General features: G+C 37.2%; 3 protein-coding genes and 1 pseudogene across 3 annotated transcripts in view; all 4 read left to right on the forward strand.

Annotated features, from left to right (window-relative positions):
• LOC147759363 (E3 ubiquitin-protein ligase TRIM56-like) overlaps positions 1-19,276 on the forward strand; it is a 102,328-nt gene that overhangs the window by 30,675 nt on the left and 52,377 nt on the right. The gene's annotated exons all lie outside the window — the stretch shown is intronic.
• The window catches only part of LOC147759367 (SH3 domain-binding glutamic acid-rich-like protein 3), a 191,822-nt gene continuing 173,867 nt past the window's right edge, over positions 1,322-19,276 (forward strand). The window contains exon 1 of the mRNA XM_086997501.1: positions 1,322-1,426. The gene's annotated coding sequence lies outside the window, so the exon portion shown is untranslated. The remainder of the gene's footprint in view (positions 1,427-19,276) is intronic.
• On the forward strand, positions 1,552-2,708 carry LOC147759368 (SH3 domain-binding glutamic acid-rich-like protein 3 pseudogene; annotated as a pseudogene).
• Positions 10,338-13,567, forward strand: LOC147759369 (E3 ubiquitin-protein ligase TRIM45-like). Its single transcript, XM_086998270.1, has one exon. The coding sequence runs from the start codon at positions 10,437-10,439 to the stop codon at positions 12,276-12,278; it is 1,842 nt and encodes a 613-aa protein (XP_086854396.1). The 5' UTR covers positions 10,338-10,436; the 3' UTR covers positions 12,279-13,567.

The raw sequence follows: 19,276 nt of genomic DNA on the forward strand, positions 1-19,276 counted from the left end.
ACATAATTATGGATATTTCTGAAATTATAACTGTTATATGGGAAGGTGATGATATTGGTTTTAAAAAACTATTACTTATACGATATCGTAGGAGTGGGAAAGTAAAGTAATTCATAAAACAGTTTAATTATTTTTTTACTCTTTTTGGCACTTTTACAGTCAAGTTATACTGCTGTATAATAAGTTCAAATCTTTTCTTTGAGCAATGACATAGTTTGATGTGTTTCTTAAAAAAAGGACACTGCACGACAATTGATTTTTACCCTTAATGGATTAAATGTACGTGTAACAAGCTTGCACGATCTCTTGTATTATTGTAAATAAATGCTTTTAAAAATATCATCAGTGATACCAGTATTTACTGTGAGACCAGCAGGTATATTGTAACACTAACGTAAGTGCTGGGACATTATGGTTTAACCTCCATCCCACCGCGATATCCACATGAAGGCGGATACAAGTCACCGTTACCGCGTCTCCTCATACACTACACGTGGATTATAGCTACTTGGACCTGAGGTCACAAACTCAACTTGAATCCCGTAAGTTATAGTCTCTGTCGATGCATTTGTATAGATCGAAATGCACCCTTGTCACATTTTTTTAAGTAAATGAGCAATATCTTTTATTATCTCTATGTTATCCTTCTTTTCATGCACAAATATTTGAATTTGGATAGAAGTTGTATTTTATTTTACAGAAAAAGAAAAAATGAATCACTGACAGTAATTATATCATACTATATAAATATAGCGGGCGGGTCTTTGACTGGATATATAGGCTTACAAAATAATATTTGTAGTTCTATAATATTGAATATTAGCAAACTCTGTAACCGCCACATTGTCAGAATCATCATTAAAAAGTATATTTATTCCACGTTGTACTTGTCACTGAAAGGCGACAGGTACGCCATTGCGCGTTTGTCCTTGAAAATTCCCCACTTGAGGGAGTGGCCCGGTCGGACTGGCAGAATTGTCAGTGGCAACGGCTGATTGAAAACTGTTCAAGCAATTTCACCTTCCACGACAAGTGTTAAGCTAAATAATGACAATGTATTAACAAATTTTCCTTTCGTAAGCAATTGACGGGAGTTGGCCCCCGAGTTCATTCCTCAATACATTGAGAGAGTGTGATATTGGAACGCTTTATTCGGTTGAAGGGGTGTTTTACGGTGAAATGAGAATTATTTCTTTCGGTATGCATGTCATACACTTCACTGTCATCCTCTCACGACATATGCTATGAACACCTATCACTGAGGCTCCAGATGTTCTGGGATACATCACTCGGGTGACTGGGTGTTGTCCCACACTTACCTGTATCTCACATATATAAGAAGTCGCATCCGTGGCAGTCACACATACCAGTATGCTGAGAACGCTACCGGACCACACCCTCTCGCTCTCTCCTTGTTACTCAGTCAGGTCAGTGAAATATTATACAAATAGTGTATAGTTTATTATTATTATATATTTATCATAAATAACATTACAGGTGAGAAAACACGGTGTTCGTTATCTATGATTTCATAAAATCAATAACGCAATAATGGAAAAGACCGACTATCGTGAGTAACATCGTCGTTCACTCTCAAAATAACAGGATAAGTGAAAAAAAAAGGGTTCAACAGGAGCAAAATAAATGTTAAAATTTTGACCATATGACAAAAATGACGTTGTTTGCTGATTAATAAAAATTGTAAAACAAACCGAGGCAGGGAGGAGGTTGACTTTATATGAATCAAAACAGAGACAAAGGGCATGGAGCACATATTTACTTTAATAATATTTTTTATTTTATTAAAGGGATAATAACTCTTCGTATGAGATCTATATTTCACAATAAAAACATTGTGAATAATTCATTGAAATACAATATATTCTGTTTTACCACAAAAACGGCAGTGATAGCTATTATTCTGATATCTGAGCTTGTCTTTAGACCATTTGACCTCCATTGATGGCTATACTCTAGCAAGAAAACGCAGTAAATACTCCAGCGCAGTAGACTACTGCAATCATACTGCAAACCGCAGTAGACTACTGCCATCGTACTGCAAACATGTTTCAAATCTTCTTCGATTTGGGAGCTAATTAGCATATTTGAAACATGCTTCTATCATGCTGCTAATCTACTGCATTAATGCTCCTCTCTGTACAAACCTTCTTAAGAGATTTAAACAAAAAACTAAACTTTTTAGAAAAAAAAAAAAAAAACAGGGACTAACTTTGAATGTAAAAATGAATTGATTAACCTAAGGTAAGTATGGGAAAATTGTTGTTTACTCCAGGAAAATTCATTTTTTGGCCAAACTTTAAATTTCATTCATTCATTATCTAATAAATGTTGACATGTTGAAGGCTATGTGCTCGTGTTCCAGATTCCTTTTCTTCTTTATTTTCTTAACAGAATGCGATCGTCTGCCCACACAGGAGATCCGCGTGTACATCAGCAGCGTGTCAGGCAACCTGGAGATAAAGAAACAACAACAGAAGATACAGATGGTTCTCAGCTCGAAGAAGATCGACGCACAGTACATCGATGTCTCATCAAACGACGCCGCCAAGAAATTCATGAGGGAAAGTGCAGGAGAGAAGAGTATTCCCCCACAGCTTTTTAACGGCGAGGAATACCTTGGTGATTACGCAGCTTTTGAGAAAGCAGTTGAAGACGAACGTCTTATGGAGTTCCTAAAGTTGAACTGATTTATATCGTGGTTAAAATGAAGTTTTAAGACACTCTAAAGACGACAAGACACACGAATATATATGTGCCTATAATATACTTCAATCGCTATTTGGACGAAAACCTAAAACATGTTTGAAAATCAGAAATGTCCGAGCCTGGTGGAGCTGGTATGATTGTACTATAGGGCTATAAACCGGTACATAATGCATAAAAAATAAATAATAATATAAATGAGGCGTTACTAAACTTACAAACTATAACTCGCCTTTCAAAGCATGATATAAATTCACTGTATTTTGGATTTTTAAAACGAAAACTACTCAGTATTTTTCACTCTTTTTAAACACACATTATTACATGTCGCGCGTGCGCAGATAACCTGTTTTTACTGGTCGCGTGTGGTGTCGCACGTGTCACGTCTACCATTCAGCGAGAGTGCCCTCGGATTTGGATCGATAGATCGATAGTTTTATTTGGAATGAGCCCTTGTTTGATAGACTCAACAAATCCTTTTCTGTACACAATACGTATAACTATCGTTCATCCCCCGTGTTTTACAGTCTTTAAAGCGCTGATAGTGTAAATCGTGTACCCTCTACCAGATTGATTTTTATTAGATATTCACAGATATGTCTCTGGCTTATTCATGTCACATTTTTACAAGTGCACATAATTCATCTACGGCCCTGACAGAGGGTAAAGTGCGGGCCCACTATTCATGCAGCGTCGTCGGTCTGTTCAGTTTCTTTGCATGTATTGTGTGAAGGGCGCAGATTCGGCTGTCCACGCTCACCTAACACATTCTGCTGTCCACGTTCACCTAACGCATTCTGTTGTCTAGGAGCCCCATTTTGAGCATAAAAATAATGTGACACCTTGGCTTATGATTAATATAAGATGTAGTCACTAGATGGCGGTAACATCTCTGGTCGTGTTTGGACTTATGTGGCAAGAATGGTAGTCTGCTAGGAACCGTAGTTCATTCCCCATAATGCTTAGGACAAATCTTTCGGAACAGGAAAAATTTATACATGAAAATAATCAAACACATGCAGAAATATTTCAACTTGAGTTTGATAATTTTCATGTATGATCCAACTACCGAGTTAATAAACATTTTTGCTCAGGAGAATTTTAGTTCACAGCTAGTTAATAGCCAGACCAAACAATCTAGTGTTCCGTCCAAATATCTATGGACCTGGCGGAGGGTAAAAAACCTTGGCGATAAAGTAAAAGTTACCCAATTTTCAAAGTCGGTAATTACCAATACTTATTATTTTATACCTTGAGCTTTTTATTTGATTTATTAAATATTTACTTTATTTTCGTATTTGGTAATATAAACGTTTTTAGCACATTATGTGGTCTGAGATCGGTCCTATTTTCTTTACACTATAAACTTTACCCTCTGAGGATGTGTTTTGTTTGGTTTCAATTTGATGTGGTATGTGGACGATTACTAGATAAATGTTATATGTAAAAATCCTCATGATGAAAAAGCAACTATTGAGGCTTGTGTGTATGAATTCAGATTTAGGCTCACGACGGATCATTACCAGAGATTATCGTATTTACTATGGCTCGATCTTTCTGCAAGGGGATTATCACTTAATTGTAATCAGCTAAGGCGGCTTAGATGTCCGTAACGCCTACTGAAACTGTCATGGAGTAATTAACTATCATATGGCAGCTTCAGTATGCGTGCCAGACATCTAAGCCGCTTAAGCTGAAAGAAAATTAGCCAGAAACCTCCGGACATGGAGCGGACCTATTTGATCGATCTTGGTATGGGAACCCTATCAAACACCAAGTTTTCCAGAGACAGCACTACACAGTATAAGAGTTGAAGATATGTTATCACAACAAGCGTTAGAACCAGGGTGTAATTCTCAACAATAAATGTGACATATGACATCACACATTAACAAAGTATGTAAATCACCATATTTCAGTTGGCAACTAATGTCTAAGATTCTTCACCTTATTAACAGCAAGTAAACAGAGCTATTTATCCATGCATTTGTGGCTTCTAGACATGATTACTGCAACATCCTGTTGTTGTTGGGAATGCCTAACTATCAAATGGGGAAAAATCAGTCTATTCAGAATTCTGCAGCTCGTTTCTACTAATAAGAAATATGTATATAAGACGTTCAGATTTAAAACTTGGGAGTTCAGATTGAGATACTGAGGGAGCCCGCTCTGGGAAGCTAGGAGACGGGAGTGAGTCATGGATGATGGTTGAGAAGTTAGAGACTTAGTTTGAAGGTACTTGAAAAGTTCCAAAACCCAGTAAAATAAGACGTTAGACATAAGTAGTGGCGGGCGGGGAAGGTAATAACTGCTTATTCATTGACATTCTCCTGTCCTTGTGTTGAGCGGTGAATAACACGTCATTGAACAAAATGTTATCGAAGTCCCTACTTAGAATAACTTCACGGACAATCAGCGTTTGGGTTAATAAACTAGCCCAGTTCTGCTATCTCTTGTAACAAGAGTGGGGCGTACATCTCAGGTGACTCCAGCTATCAGGACGAGTGAGGTGTGTTCTCACGTACACCCAAGTCTACACTTAGTGCGGGTTTAAATGAGCCATTTAGAATATGTTCAAAATATGAATATAAACTAAATAACCTTAATTGAAAATAAACTTGATAATTGGCTATTACACTTGAATGCAAATATTTTTTTTCCTTTTGCCGAGGAGGAAATGATATTGGAAAATCACTTGAAACATATTTCGCTCATTAAACCTATTTTTTAAAATCAAAATACCGTTTTAAGTGCAACCTCATGAAACTGCGTGAGGGGATGTAATTAAAAGGGAAGTGGTATTTTAATTTATTAATTTTTTTAAAAAGTTACTTGGGAGATAAAAATGCATATTACTTTGATATAATATTTATTTATATGTCTGCAATATTTGGAGGCGGGAAACTTTTCCTTGTTAATTATAAAGGGAAGAAATCGAAAGTTAAAAAGATAAAAGGTATGAACAGGTTACCTTTATCAAACCACGCGCGCGCACGCGTGTGTGTGCATGTGTGTGTGTGTGTGTGCGCGCGCGCGATTGCTACACACGTCTAAAGATCTACAGATGATAATGAAAACTTCCTACACCATACCCATACGTAAAGGAACACGCTGTCGGTGGAAGGGTTGTCTGAACAGCAGGCTGAGCGCTAAAACAAAGAACTCAAACTGATTGTAGTGTGCTCCACTTGCCTATATCAAATATTGTCTCTTATCATGTTTACCGGGTATAAATTATAGACACGTTAATATTTAATAAAATCAGGTGATTCTGTAACAGTCCATGGGCCACAAGAAGGTGTCGAGAGGTTAATTCGCAAAATGAGAAGCTTTTTAAACTAAGAATATGTACGATTCTTCACCTTATTGACAGCAAGTAAATAGAGCTACTCAACCAGGCATTTGTGACTTCTAGATATGATTAAGTTATCTAGAATATGTTCAAAATAAGAATTTAACCTAAATCGCCGAAATTAAATTTGATTATTGGCTATTACACTTGAATGCATTTTTTTCTTTTTGTCGAGGAAAAACTGATATTTGAAAATCAATTGAAACATATATTTCGCTTATTAAACTACAGTTTTTTTTTTTTAACCAAATACCGTTTAAACTGCAAACCCATGAAACTGATTTAGGGGATAAAATCAAAATGGAAGCCAATGGTATTTTAGTTTATTTATTTTCATAAAGTTACTTGAAAGATAAAATGCCTCGAAGCGCGAAATGCGGGAACCGAGGTTTGTAGGGGGAAATGGACTACTGTTACACCGGGGTTAATAAACCAGCCCAGTCCTGTTATCTCTGGTATCATGTACCCCGTGATGTACAGCTCAGGACGATTGAGTTGTGTTCTCACGTACCCCCAAGTGTACAGTCAGTACAGATTTAAAGGCACACGTTTAACGCCATCCTCTTTATACATTTTTTTTCGTGTTAATCCCAGCCATTAGCCGATATATTTAATGTAGCGATAAAGGAAAAGTTCCTCAATAATCCAGGTGGTAAATATCAGTGTTTATATTTTCACTTTGAACTTTTTACCTATGTGATATTTATTCATGCTTTGTATTTTGCAATATATAAGTACTACTAGCATTAATGAGAATTGTTTAAAAGGTGTTTGGAAAGTTCCAAAAATTAGATGTCAGTAATCTGTGGCAGGGAATGTAATAACTGCTAAATCATTAGCAGCGTCCTGTTCTGGTATTGAGCATTAAACAACTTGTCCTTGAACAAAATGTTATCAGAGAGTCGGGGTGGATATAGAGCAACTAGAAACACAATATCAGATAGCCTTCATAGAATAACTTCGCAGACAATCAGCGCCTTGGTTAATAAACTAACCCAGTTCTGTTATCTCCTGTATCAAGAGCCTCGTGGTGGGGCGTACATCTCAGGTGACTCCAGCTATCAGAACGAGGTGTGTTCTCACGTACATCCAAGTCTACAGTAAGTGCAGGTTTAAGTGAGCTACTAGAATATGTTCAAACTAAGAAAATAAACTTAATCGCAATGATGGAAATAAATGTTGATAATTGGCTATTACACTTAATTACAAGTATGATTTTCACAAAATTATGGAGATGATTTATTTTCAATATAATAATAATAATATGGATATTTGAAATTAGATCATCCCTTAACTTATATCTTTCGATGATTGAACTGCGTGGCTTCTGAACATTTTTCGAGAAAGGGAAGGCTGAATTTAGCGCAAATTCATGGCTGATTGAACTAAGATATAAAAAGGGGAACTATATAAACATACAGTTACAGGGGGCTGGGGGCTTGTCTGAATAGTAGATCGACCTGTAGAACAAAAAAAAAAAAAATCAAATTTGGCACTATAAAGACACAAATTTACCGCCATTCTCTCTATACAATATATTTTTGTGTTAATTCCTGTCGTTTTCCATAATTTTTACTGTAGCGATAAAGAAAAAGTTCCTCAATTAGTCAGGTGGTTATTATTACTGTTTTATTTTTCACTTTGAACTTTTTACTTATTTGATATTTATTCGTGTTTTGTATTCTGTGATATAAAAGTACTGCATGCATTAAAAAGAGTAATTTTAAGGTATTTGAAAAGTTCCATAATCCCTTCAAATTAGCTGTTAGAAATCTGTGGCAGGAAAGTTTATAACTGCCAAATCATTGACAACGTCCTGTCTTGGTATTGAGCTGTAAACAACTTGCCCTTGAACAAAATGTTATCAGAGAGTCGGGGTGGATATAAAGCAACTTGAAACACAATATCAGCAGCTGGGTTAATAAACTAGCCCAGTTTTTGCCCTCTCTTGTAACAAGTGCCTCGTGGTGGGGCGTACATCTCAGGTGACTCCAGCTATCAGGACGAGTGAGGTGTGTTCTCAAGTACACCCAAGTCTACAGTTAGTGCAAACTTAAAGAACCATAGTTTGAAGGTATTTGGGAAGTTCCAAAACCCTGTTAAATAACATGTTAGACATTAGTAGTGGCGGCCGGGAAAGGTCATTGACATTCTCTTATCCTTGTGTTGAGCGGTAAACAACATCTCATTGAACAAAATGTTATCGAAGTCCCTATTTAGAATAACTTCACAGACAATCAGCGCATTGATTAATTAACTTCTCCAGTTCTGCTATCTCCTGTATCAAGAGCCTCGTGTTGGGGTGTACATCTCAGCTGACTCCGGCTATCAGGACGAGTGAGGTGTGTTCTCACGTACACCCAAGTGTAAAATTAGTGCAGGCTTAAATGAGCCATCTAGAATGTGTTCAAAATAAGAATATAAACTATATCGCCGTGATTGAAATTTAATTTGATAATTGGCTATTACACTTGAATGCAAATATTTTTCCCTTCATTTCCGAGGAGGAATTTTAAATAGGTATATGCCCTTAACCATATCTTTCGCTCATTAAACTACAGTTTTTTTAATCAAAAGACTGTTTAAAGTGCAAACACATGAAACTGCGTTAGATGATGTAATTTAAAAGGAGGCCAATGATATTTTAGTTTATTTTGTTTTACAAAGTTACTTGGAAGGCAAAAAAACGCATATTACTTTGATGTAATAGTCATTAATAATGTCTGCAATATTTTGAGGCTGGAAACAATCTTTAACTTGTTAATTATACAGGGAAGAAATCGAAAGTTTAAAAAATAAAGATATATAAACAGGATACCTTGGTCAAACTATGATCGTGTGTGTGTCTGAGTGTGTGCGATCCTTACACTCGTATAAAAATCTACAGTTGATAATGAAAACTACCGAAACGTAAAGGAACATGCTGTCGGTGGAAGGGTTGTTTGAACGACAGGCTGAGCGCTAAAACAAAGAACTCAAATTAATTTAACTATTAATTTAAATTAACTAGCAGTTCTGCTATCTCTTGTAACAAGTGCCTCGTGGTGCGGTGAACAGCACAGGTGACTCCAGCTATCAGGACGAGTGAGGCGTGTTCTCACGTACGCCCAAGTGTACAGTTAGTGCATATTTAATGAGCCATTTAGAGTGTGTTTAAAATAAGAATAAAAACTAAATCGCCGTGATAAAAATTAAACTTGATAATGGGCTATTACATGAGAATGCCATTTTTCCCTTTTTCCGAGGAGGAGATGAATCGGAATATCCCCGGAAACATATCTTTCGCTCATTAATCTACAATTTTTAATCAAAAGACTGTTGAAAGTCCCAACCCATGAAACTGCGTTATGGGATGTTATCAAAAGGGAAGTCAATGGTATTTTAGTTTATTAATTTTTATAAAGTTACTTGGCAGATAAAAATCCATATTACTTTGATTAAATAGTCATTAATAATGTCTGAAATATTTGCAGGCGTGGAAACAATCATTATCTTTTTAATTATACAGGGAAGAAATCGAAAGTTTAAAAGATAAAGATATATAAACAGGATACCTTTTCAAACCATGAGCGTGTGTGTGTCTGAGTGTGTGCCATCATTACACTCGTATAAAGATCTACAGTTGATAATGAAAACTACCGACACTATACCGAAACGTAAAGGAACATGCTGTCGGTGGAAGGGTTGTCTGAACAGCAGGCTAAGCGCTAAAGCAATTAAAGCACTCAAACTTATGCCCTGTGCTACACTTGCCTATGTCAAATATTGTCTCTTATCGTGTTTACCAGGTGTAAATTATAGACACGTTAATATTTAATAAAATCAGGTGATTCTGTTACAAGTCATGGGTCCAAAGAGGGTGACAATAGGAGAATACGGATAATAATGAGTATTTAATCTACATCTGAAATTTATACTAGAAATCAGATTGATGCTGATACAATCACGGTGCATTGTATTCACAAAACAAAACGTGCACGAGATGCTCGATGAAATAGGAACATTTGGTATAATTTTTTTATTCCCTGCCTATAACCGAAAGAACTGACTTAAATTTCACAAATTGTCAACTTTCTCATAATCTTTTTTATATGTAAATGCCGGCCAATCTTAGCACAATGCTATTGTAAGGTGATTTAAGACTCTTCGGTGCGTCGATCATCAAAGTGAAGGCGACCCTTGCTACCCTCACCGTCCCTTGCACAGATTTCATCACCCAGTCAGGTGACCCTGTCCGATGTTGTTGTATATAACACAGACGCGGTGTGAAACAATCCAGTCAAAGGTAGAGCCGTCATTAAGTGACGAGGCATAATTTACAACCTTTTGGCTGTGTGCGTCCCATATTGATCTTAGTGTCATGGCATCCAAGAAGTTGTACGAGGAGTTCAGTGACAGTTTTCTAACGTGTCACATCTGTCTTCATGAGTATGAAGACCCGCGTGTCCTCCCATGCTATCACACTTTCTGCCTGGCTTGTCTTGCCCAGCACGTGGCAGCGAGTGGGACGGGAGGCAATATCACGTGTCCAGTGTGCCGACAGGAGGCGCCTGTTCCACCAGGTGGGCTGGAGAAACTTGTCCGTAACTTCTTTTTGTCCAAGGTGAAGGACTTCATGTTGACAACAGAGAGTAAGGAAAAAAAGTGCGGTAACTGTCATTCTCAAGTTGCTCAATTTTACTGTCAAGATTGCAAACATTTTTTCTGTGAGAACTGTCGACAAAAACAACATGACGCTATAAAATTTCTGCGGGGACACACAATGATTTCAGTGTCTGATCACGCTAAGCAAGTCCAGGAAGTAATGGACGCTACACTATTTTGTGATAAGCACAAAGGACAACAGTTAACGTTTTATTGCACAGATGACGATGTTGTTGTGTGTCGTGACTGTATTCTCACCAAACACAACAAACACAACTGTGTTGACATTGCAGATGTAGCAGAAATCCATAAAGAGAACATAAGCAGTGGCTTTGATGATGTATCTAAGAACATTTCACTGTTTGAAAAAGCAGAGTCGGAAATATCTAAGCAACAGAAATATACAACTGATGTGGTAAACAAAACGGTGGCCGACATACAACAACAGGAGGCAGATATTATAAAAGAGGTTCAGCGTATTTCTGCTCAGTTGATAGCAGAAGCAAAAGACCACGCCGCAACGCACATGAAGTCACTCGAGGCTTTGAAAGATCGCGTTCAACTACAGAAAGTATCCATCCACAGCACATGTGAGTTTGCCAAACATCTTGTTCAACATGGCTCCCACACGGAGGTGATGACACACGCTAAAAATATCCAAGCAAGGATGAAAGAACTGAAGAATGTCAGACCCACCGTACAGGTAAAAACAACAGAGATCACTTTCAGTAAAGGAAAACTTCCAGTGGACGTCTTTGGTCGTGTGAAGAAGTTAGAATGGCTAGATACTGCATCTTTGGTGGGTGAGTTTGATAGCAGTATGCAAGCTTTGAGGGACATATCGTGCAGCCAAAGTGGAACAATATATTTAGTTTTTCCGGGCAAACTTACAGGAATATCACCATCTCATGAGGTGATATTCCAGGCTGATGTACCAGACCCCAGGGGTGTCACTGTGCTCAGTGATGACAGACTGGTGGTTACATGTGATGATGGATGCCGAGTGTATTCTTCCTCCGGGAAACATCTCCAAACATTTGGTCAGGGTGACATATCTACGCCCTGGGGTGTTACAGTGGACAACAATGGACACATACTTGTCTGTGACTTGGACAATAAATGTATTTGTGTGTATGACGCTGTGCAGTACAATCTTATCAATAAGATCGGTGTTCCTATGTGTAAATGGCCACAATACATTGCAGTGCTCCCATGTCGTGACACCATTGTGGTGAGTGACTATTACGGACACTGTGTATTTGGAGTGACCCCCCAGGGTGATGTAGTGTTCCAGTATGGTTCACAATACCAAGAAGGCTCAGGTGATGGATACATGGACTCCCCCTGGGGAGTTTGTGCAGACAGCGTGGGGCACATCTTCATTGCTGACCAGTTCAATTACAGGGTGGTTGTTCTGACCTCAGATGGTCAACTGTTGAGATACGTAGTGGGTCCACAACAGGTTTCACAGCCAAGAGGTGTGACCATTGATAACAAAGGACAGCTTGTAGTGGGAGAGTGGAGCAGCCAGGTGAAAACATTTCGCTATGTCCATTAACTACCAGTTAAGTAATATATCAAACGTTACCAGGCGACATCATTTTTACCACAAAAAGGGAAAAAAGAATTACAGCGAAACTCTGTGCATGAACATTATTTGTTGAACAGATAATTATGGATATTTCTGAAATTATAACTGTTATATTTGAAGGTGATGATATTGGCTTTAAACAACTATTAGTTATACGATAATGTAGGAGTGGGAAAGTAACATAATTCATAAAACAGTTTAATTTCTATTTTTTTTTACTTTTTTGGCACTTTTACAGTCAAGTTATACCACTGTATAATAAAGTTACAATCTTTTATTTAAACAATGATATAGTTTGATATGTTTCTAAAAAAGGACACTGCACGACAAGGATCCAATGTATCCAATGTACATGAAACAAGCTTGTAAATAAATGCTTTTAGAAATATAGTCAGTAATACCAGTATTTACTGTGAGACCAGCAGGAATATTGTAACACTAACGTAAGCGCTGGTACATTATGTTTTTACCTCCATCCCACTGTGATATCCACATGAAGGCGGATGCAAGTCACCGTTACTGCGTCTCCTCACACACTACACGTGGATTAGCTACTTGGACCTGAGGTCATCAGATTATAGACTCTGTTGGTGCATTTGCATAGATCGAAATGCACCCTTGTCACACTTTTTTCAATAGTAAATGGGCAATATCTTTTATTATTTCTATGATATCCTGCTTTTCACGTACACATATGTGAGTTTGGATATAAGTTTATTATCGTAATGAAAATGATTAAAAGTACAGATTAAAAGTTGGGATCGTAATGAATACATTGTACCTTTCATAATTGATACAATATACATTTGTTAAGAGGTTAAACAGTGTAAGTAAGAGAGTTAAAGAGTGCATGTGTTGTTCAATAATAAAAAAAGAATAAGGGAGTATAGTTATCATTCCTTCAGGATGATACAATGAAAAATCTGTATTAATAGAAATGGCGACCTAAGGTCAAGTAACATACCATTGCCTAATAAGAGAATGATTATATTTTGGTAATGACGTAATGATGGAAAGTTGTGGAAAAAGGGATAATCATAGACATTGTGTATGAGCTGAGGAATTATTACATTACCTAATAAGGTAATGTAGGAGAAAGACTTTGTGATACATCATGACATTGGAATGATGATCTATAGGATAAAAGAGAATGCATTGTAACTGGAAAATAAGAATATACGAATAAATCTTTTAGGCTCCCAAAAGATGTATGTTCTTCCTTTATAGTACTGGCGAAATAAAAAGGTACTATATTATTTTGTTTTACAGAAAAACAAAAATGAATTGCTGGCTGCCATTACATGATGCTGTAATAATTTAGCGGGCGTGTGACTGGATATATGGGCTTGAAAGATAATTTGATCGCGCAGTTTGTGTTATTTATCTTTTTAATTTTTTTAATTCTTCCTCTCTATTCCCAACTTTTCATCAGAAATATCATTTAAAATTTAATGTATTTCACGTTTAAATCTACAAGAAGCATTGGAATGACTTTGAATATAAGCACATTCTGAGACTGCCACGTCGTCAAAGTTGCCTTTAAAAATTAAATTAATGTATTCCACGTTGTATATGTCACTGAAAGACGACAGGTACGTCATTGCGCATTTGTTTAACAGATATCCCAACTTGAGGGTGTGGCCCGTTCGGACTGGTAGAATGGTCAGTGGCAACGGTTGATTGAAAACTGTTCAAGTAATTTGACCTTTATAATTACAATGTTTTAATAAATTTTCCTTTCGGAAGCAATTGACGGGAGTTGGCCGCCGAGTTCTTTCCTCAATATATTTAAAAAGTGAGATATTGGAACACTTTATTCGATTGAAGGGGTGTTTTACGGTGAAATGAGACTTCTTTTTCTCAGTAGGGCCTACTACTGTAGTATGCATGTCAAACTCTACACTGCCACCCTCTCACGACATATGCCACGAACACCTATCCCTGAGGCTCGTGATGTTCTGGGATACATCACTCGGGTGACAGGGTATTGTTTAACATTTACCTGTATCTCATATACAAATAATGACGCGCGTGCGCAGTTAACCTTTTTCTACTGGTCACGTGAAATGGGCATGCACACATGACTACCATTCAGTTAGAGCCCCCTTGGATTTGGATCGATAGAGCGATAGTTTTGTTTGGAATGAGCCCTTGTTTGATAGACTCAACAAATCCTTTTATGTACACAATACGCATAATCGTTCATCCCCCGTGTTTTACAGTCTCTCAAGCGCTGATAGTGTAAAGCAGGTACCCTCTACCAGGGCCACAGATTGATTTTTCATTAGATATTCACATATTTGTCTCTGGTACCCTAGGTTCTAGATTCCGGTATTGCCAGCTCGATCTTGATTTCATATATAACCCATAGTAGCAATACCAGGTAAAAGCGACTCCATCACAAGGTATATTTAACAAGCTAGCTTTTACGTTGCTCTGACACTCAGGGTAGTCTCTGGCTTATTCATATCACATTTTTACAAATGAACGTAATTCATCTACAGCCCTGGCAGAGGTTAAAATGCGGGCCCACTATTCATGCAGCGTCGTCGGCCTGTTCAGTTTCTTTGCAGGTATTGTGTGAAGGGCGCAAATTCTGCTGTCCAAGCTCAGCTAACACATTCTGCTGTCCACGCTCACCTGAGGCGCATTCTGCTGCCATCGTTCATCTAACGCTTTCCGTTATCTAGGAGCCCAATTTTGAACATAAACATGATGTGACGCCTTGTCTTATGATTAATACAAGATGCAGTCACTAGATATTTAAGCTTGTGTTTGATAATTGTCATGTATGATCCAACTACCAAGTTAATGAACATTTTTGCTCAGGGAATTTTTAGTTCACAGCTAGTAAAAAGTCAGACAAAACGTGTTCTAGTGTTCTGTTCTAGTGGTCTGTTCAAATATCTGTGGACCTGGCGGAGGGTAGAAAAAGGCGATAAAGGAAAAGTTACCCAAATTTCAAGGTCAGTAATCACCAATATTTTTTATTATTTTGTACCTTGAGCTTTTTATTTGATTTATTTAATATTTACTTTATTTTCGTATTTGGTAATATAAACGTTTTTAGCACATTATGTGGTCTGAGATCGGTCCTATTCTCTTTACACTACACACTTTACCCACTGAGGATGTGTTTTGTTTGGTTTCAATTTGATGTGGTATGTGGATGATTACTAGATAAATGTTATATGTAAAAAATCCTCATGATGAAAAAGCAACTATTGAGAATTGTGTGTATGAATTCAGATTTAGGCTCACGACAAACTACTAAGGGACCATTACCATAGATTATCGTATTTACTATGGCTCGATCTTTCTCCTCTCCTGCTAAATTGTAATCAGCTTAGGCGACTTAGATATCCGAAACGCCTACTGAAACTGCCATGGGGTAATTAACCATCGTTTGGCAGCTTCAGTTGGCGTGCCAGACATCTAAGCCGCTTAAGCTGAAAGCAATTTAGCAAGAAACCTCCGGAGATGGATCGGACCTATTAGATCGATCTTGGTATGGGAACCCAGAAAAAACCCCAATGATGATAAAACTGGATTGATCTATTACAAATCAATCCTGTTGTTTGGAATGCCTAACTATCAAATGGGAAAAATCAGTCTTTAGAATTCAGCAGTTCGTTTCCTTCGAAAACTCATAAGTTCCACCATATCACGTGATTCTCACATGTACACCAGTTCTCCACGATCTTCATTAGTTACCCACATGCAGCCTTAAAGAATAGTCTATAAGATATTATTCTTGACTTTACATGAATAATATAATATACTTATATATTTCATTTAATAATAAATTAATAATAGAACTTTTAAAACTCTCCTTTCCTGTGGTCAATTTCATCTCAAGCGAAACGATACAAAAAAGGCTTAAAGGATTTGCTTCATACCGTCAGAATGGCCTCAACGGAACATATTCTTCAGAAAACATGCCCAACTAACGATATCTTTATCCAAATACACAAATTAAAAGCTCATTTTGTAAGTTTTTGGCTTTAAAAAACGTCCTATTTGCTCGGCCTGAGAGTTAATGAGCTACGTGGTCACGTGGTCCGATGACGACAATCGAGCCACTGGAGAACAGAGCGTGCTTAGCTGTCAAACTGAGCTGCATTGTCTACCTGTAAGACGACTTCTCTGGCTTCTGATAAAAGTTAATACTCATTCAAATCTCTTACCCGAGGGATCTAAATCCTCATGAAGCTGTGTAAAACCATTCCCGTCTAGTCAATTCTTTAACGAGCATTTAATTATGGTTATCTCAAGTTGTATAAAACACTGCATTTGAATGAGTAAAGGGTACTGTGGATTATTGCATATGAGGGCCATGTTATTTGTGAAATTCAATTAATTTTATTAAACCGCTGACACTCCGTCTTGGATACTTTTCTTAAACTGAGGTAAACGATGCCCGTTACCTTTACAAGTCCCATCTAAATCATCCATCTAACTGGAACTTCCTTTACCTCTTAATTAGAGGGTTAAATGGCTGGCGATATTTATCTCAGGTAAAAATCTACCTGTGCTTTAGTTTCAAAGAGCAGCTCCCGCAGACCTGGGGGTACTAGATAAAATCTGAACACCGGGTTTATTGAGGAGCTAGAGAAACAAAGGAAGAATTTTTCCTGCACAGCTTCATAGGAATTTTAGCACGGACTTGAGCCAGCTTAGACCTTCTAATTAACAGGGTGACATGGGCAATTTTCAAATACAAAATAAACAAATAATAAAACTATATTTCAGTTAGCCTCCTCTTAAATAAATATACCGTTCTGGATAAATTAGAACATTTATTAAATCGACAGAAAATTTTTGACTTAAATGATGATTTTATTATTAATGGAAATTAAGCTACTATATGGGGCACATTTGCTGAGATTACGCTGTTCTTGATGTTTTGCGTTAGTCTACATTTTGCTGTGCGTGCTTGGAATTTTTTTATTTTTTATACTCACGTATGTAAAACTGCACATTTAGTAAACATTCAAGTAATGAATTTTCCCATGCTACTTATAGCAAACAATGCTCTTTTACCTTGATCTGCTACATGTTTTTGGGTTTGACAAAGCATACAAATTTGCAAAAAGTTTTGTGTACAGACGCAGAACTTGTATTTCAAGGTATAAAATGATAAATCTTTTAAATTATTTTATACTTCAGATGAAATAACATTCAGAAACAAATCCTCAAAGCATAAACGAATTAGGATTACGAACCATTTTAGTACATAAGTTCCTATTTTTTTCTTTAATATACCGCTCTTTTTTTCTGTTTGTTCTTCAACACGTTTTCTTCCACGGAAGTAATGCCTGGGCATACGCATGCTTCAAGTTACCCTGAGAGCAATTACTTTTATTAATGTTCGCGACGGTGTTTGAACTCAATTGTTTAAATATTGATATTAAACGTCATTTATAAATACCAATAAAATCACCCCATGAAATAAATGAGATATTTTGAAAAATATGAAAGCCCACCAAGACGATTTTGATACCTGTTATTACCTGGGTTGGGAAGTGCAGCGGTGCATAATTAACAGGTTTGTTGTAAACGAGCTCTTGGTCAACTACAATGCATTTAAAATGCATCAGCAATCAGTAAGTTTGCCAACTGATGACAGTTAATCTGAAAGACTACCAGCTCTTGATATGATCTAAACCACCTGAGGTGATCTAGAGCATCGCAACTATTGTCACCGAAGTTAGTAAGTCACGGAAGACCGTCACAGACAAAGAAAGATTGTCAAAGAGAGCTGCAATTTTGGTGAATCCCACGGCAACACACCGAGGCATAACAAAAATTCCTCAAATCCGTTCAACACAACTTTCCTTAACTTCTCCGTCTGTACAGTATGCACCATGCAGCTCAGTTGAGTCTCATAGACCTTTATCGTGATTGTCGTCACAGTACCACGTGACCTAGATCTGTTGCTTCGTTTATGCATATTGAGGTGAGGTTTACTAAAACGCTTTTTGTCTACTAATAGATTTTTTTTATAATTTTTAAATGACGGGGATCAATTAAAACATAACTGTAGTGTATAGATTAAGTGCTGGATCTTCAGAATTCGAGAAATGGATTTTTATATGATTATTGTCCTTTAAAACATATAGGCTATTCACACTAGCATTTTCGACCGCGGTCAAGGCCTGCATGACCTCGGTTCTGTCGCGGTGAACTTTTCTAATGTGAACGGACGACGTACCCCTGACCGCGGTCGAAATAAACCCAGATCGGGAGGTAGGTTAAATCGGAGTTAACTCCGGATGTTTACATATGGAACGCATGCGCACAATTGGGCAATTAATCAACTGATCTCGTTCGCAAGAAATCCTCGCAGCTATTTGAGTCCTATGAGTATGAGTAGCAGCAAAATAGTAGACCTATCATTGTCTGAGGATGCCGTCAAGGGCCTCCTCGCCAAATGGTCGGAGAGTGAGGTACAACGTAAATTAGCAGGAAGCGCCAAGAATAAAACGGTCTGTCGCAAAATAGGCTTTAGGGTATCTGTATCACCATGCCTACCCTTACGAAAATTTCCTATAGGATTTCCTATAGGATTTCCTATAGGATCCTATAGGAAATCTTATAGGATCCTATAGGAAATCCTATAGGATCCTATAGGAAATCTTATAGGATCCTATAGAAAATCCTATAGGATCCTATAGGAAATCTTATAGGATCCTATAGGAAATCTTATAGGATCCTATAGGAAATCCTATAGGATCCTATAGGAAATCTTATAGGATCCTATAGGAAATCTTATAGGATCCTATAGGAAATCCTATAGGAAATCTTATAGGATCCTATAGAAAATCCTATAGGATCCTATAGGAAATCTTATAGGAACCTATAGAAATTCATATTAACTGCTTTGAATATTTTTACAGCTTTTTATATATTGTTGGATCTTTGGCAAAATTGGTGATAGGCACTGGTCCCTCAAAACAAAAGAG

Source organism: Lingula anatina, chromosome 10 (genome assembly GCF_051362555.1).
Source record: "Lingula anatina isolate TDL-2025a chromosome 10, LinAna3.0, whole genome shotgun sequence".
Taxonomy (NCBI): Eukaryota; Metazoa; Brachiopoda; class Lingulata; order Lingulida; family Lingulidae; genus Lingula; species Lingula anatina.

What these genes read in the sequence shown, in the direction of transcription:
- LOC147759369 (XM_086998270.1), top strand. Translation starts at nt 10,437, where the DNA reads ATGGCATCCAAGAAGTTGTACGAGGAGTTCAGTGACAGTTTTCTAACG.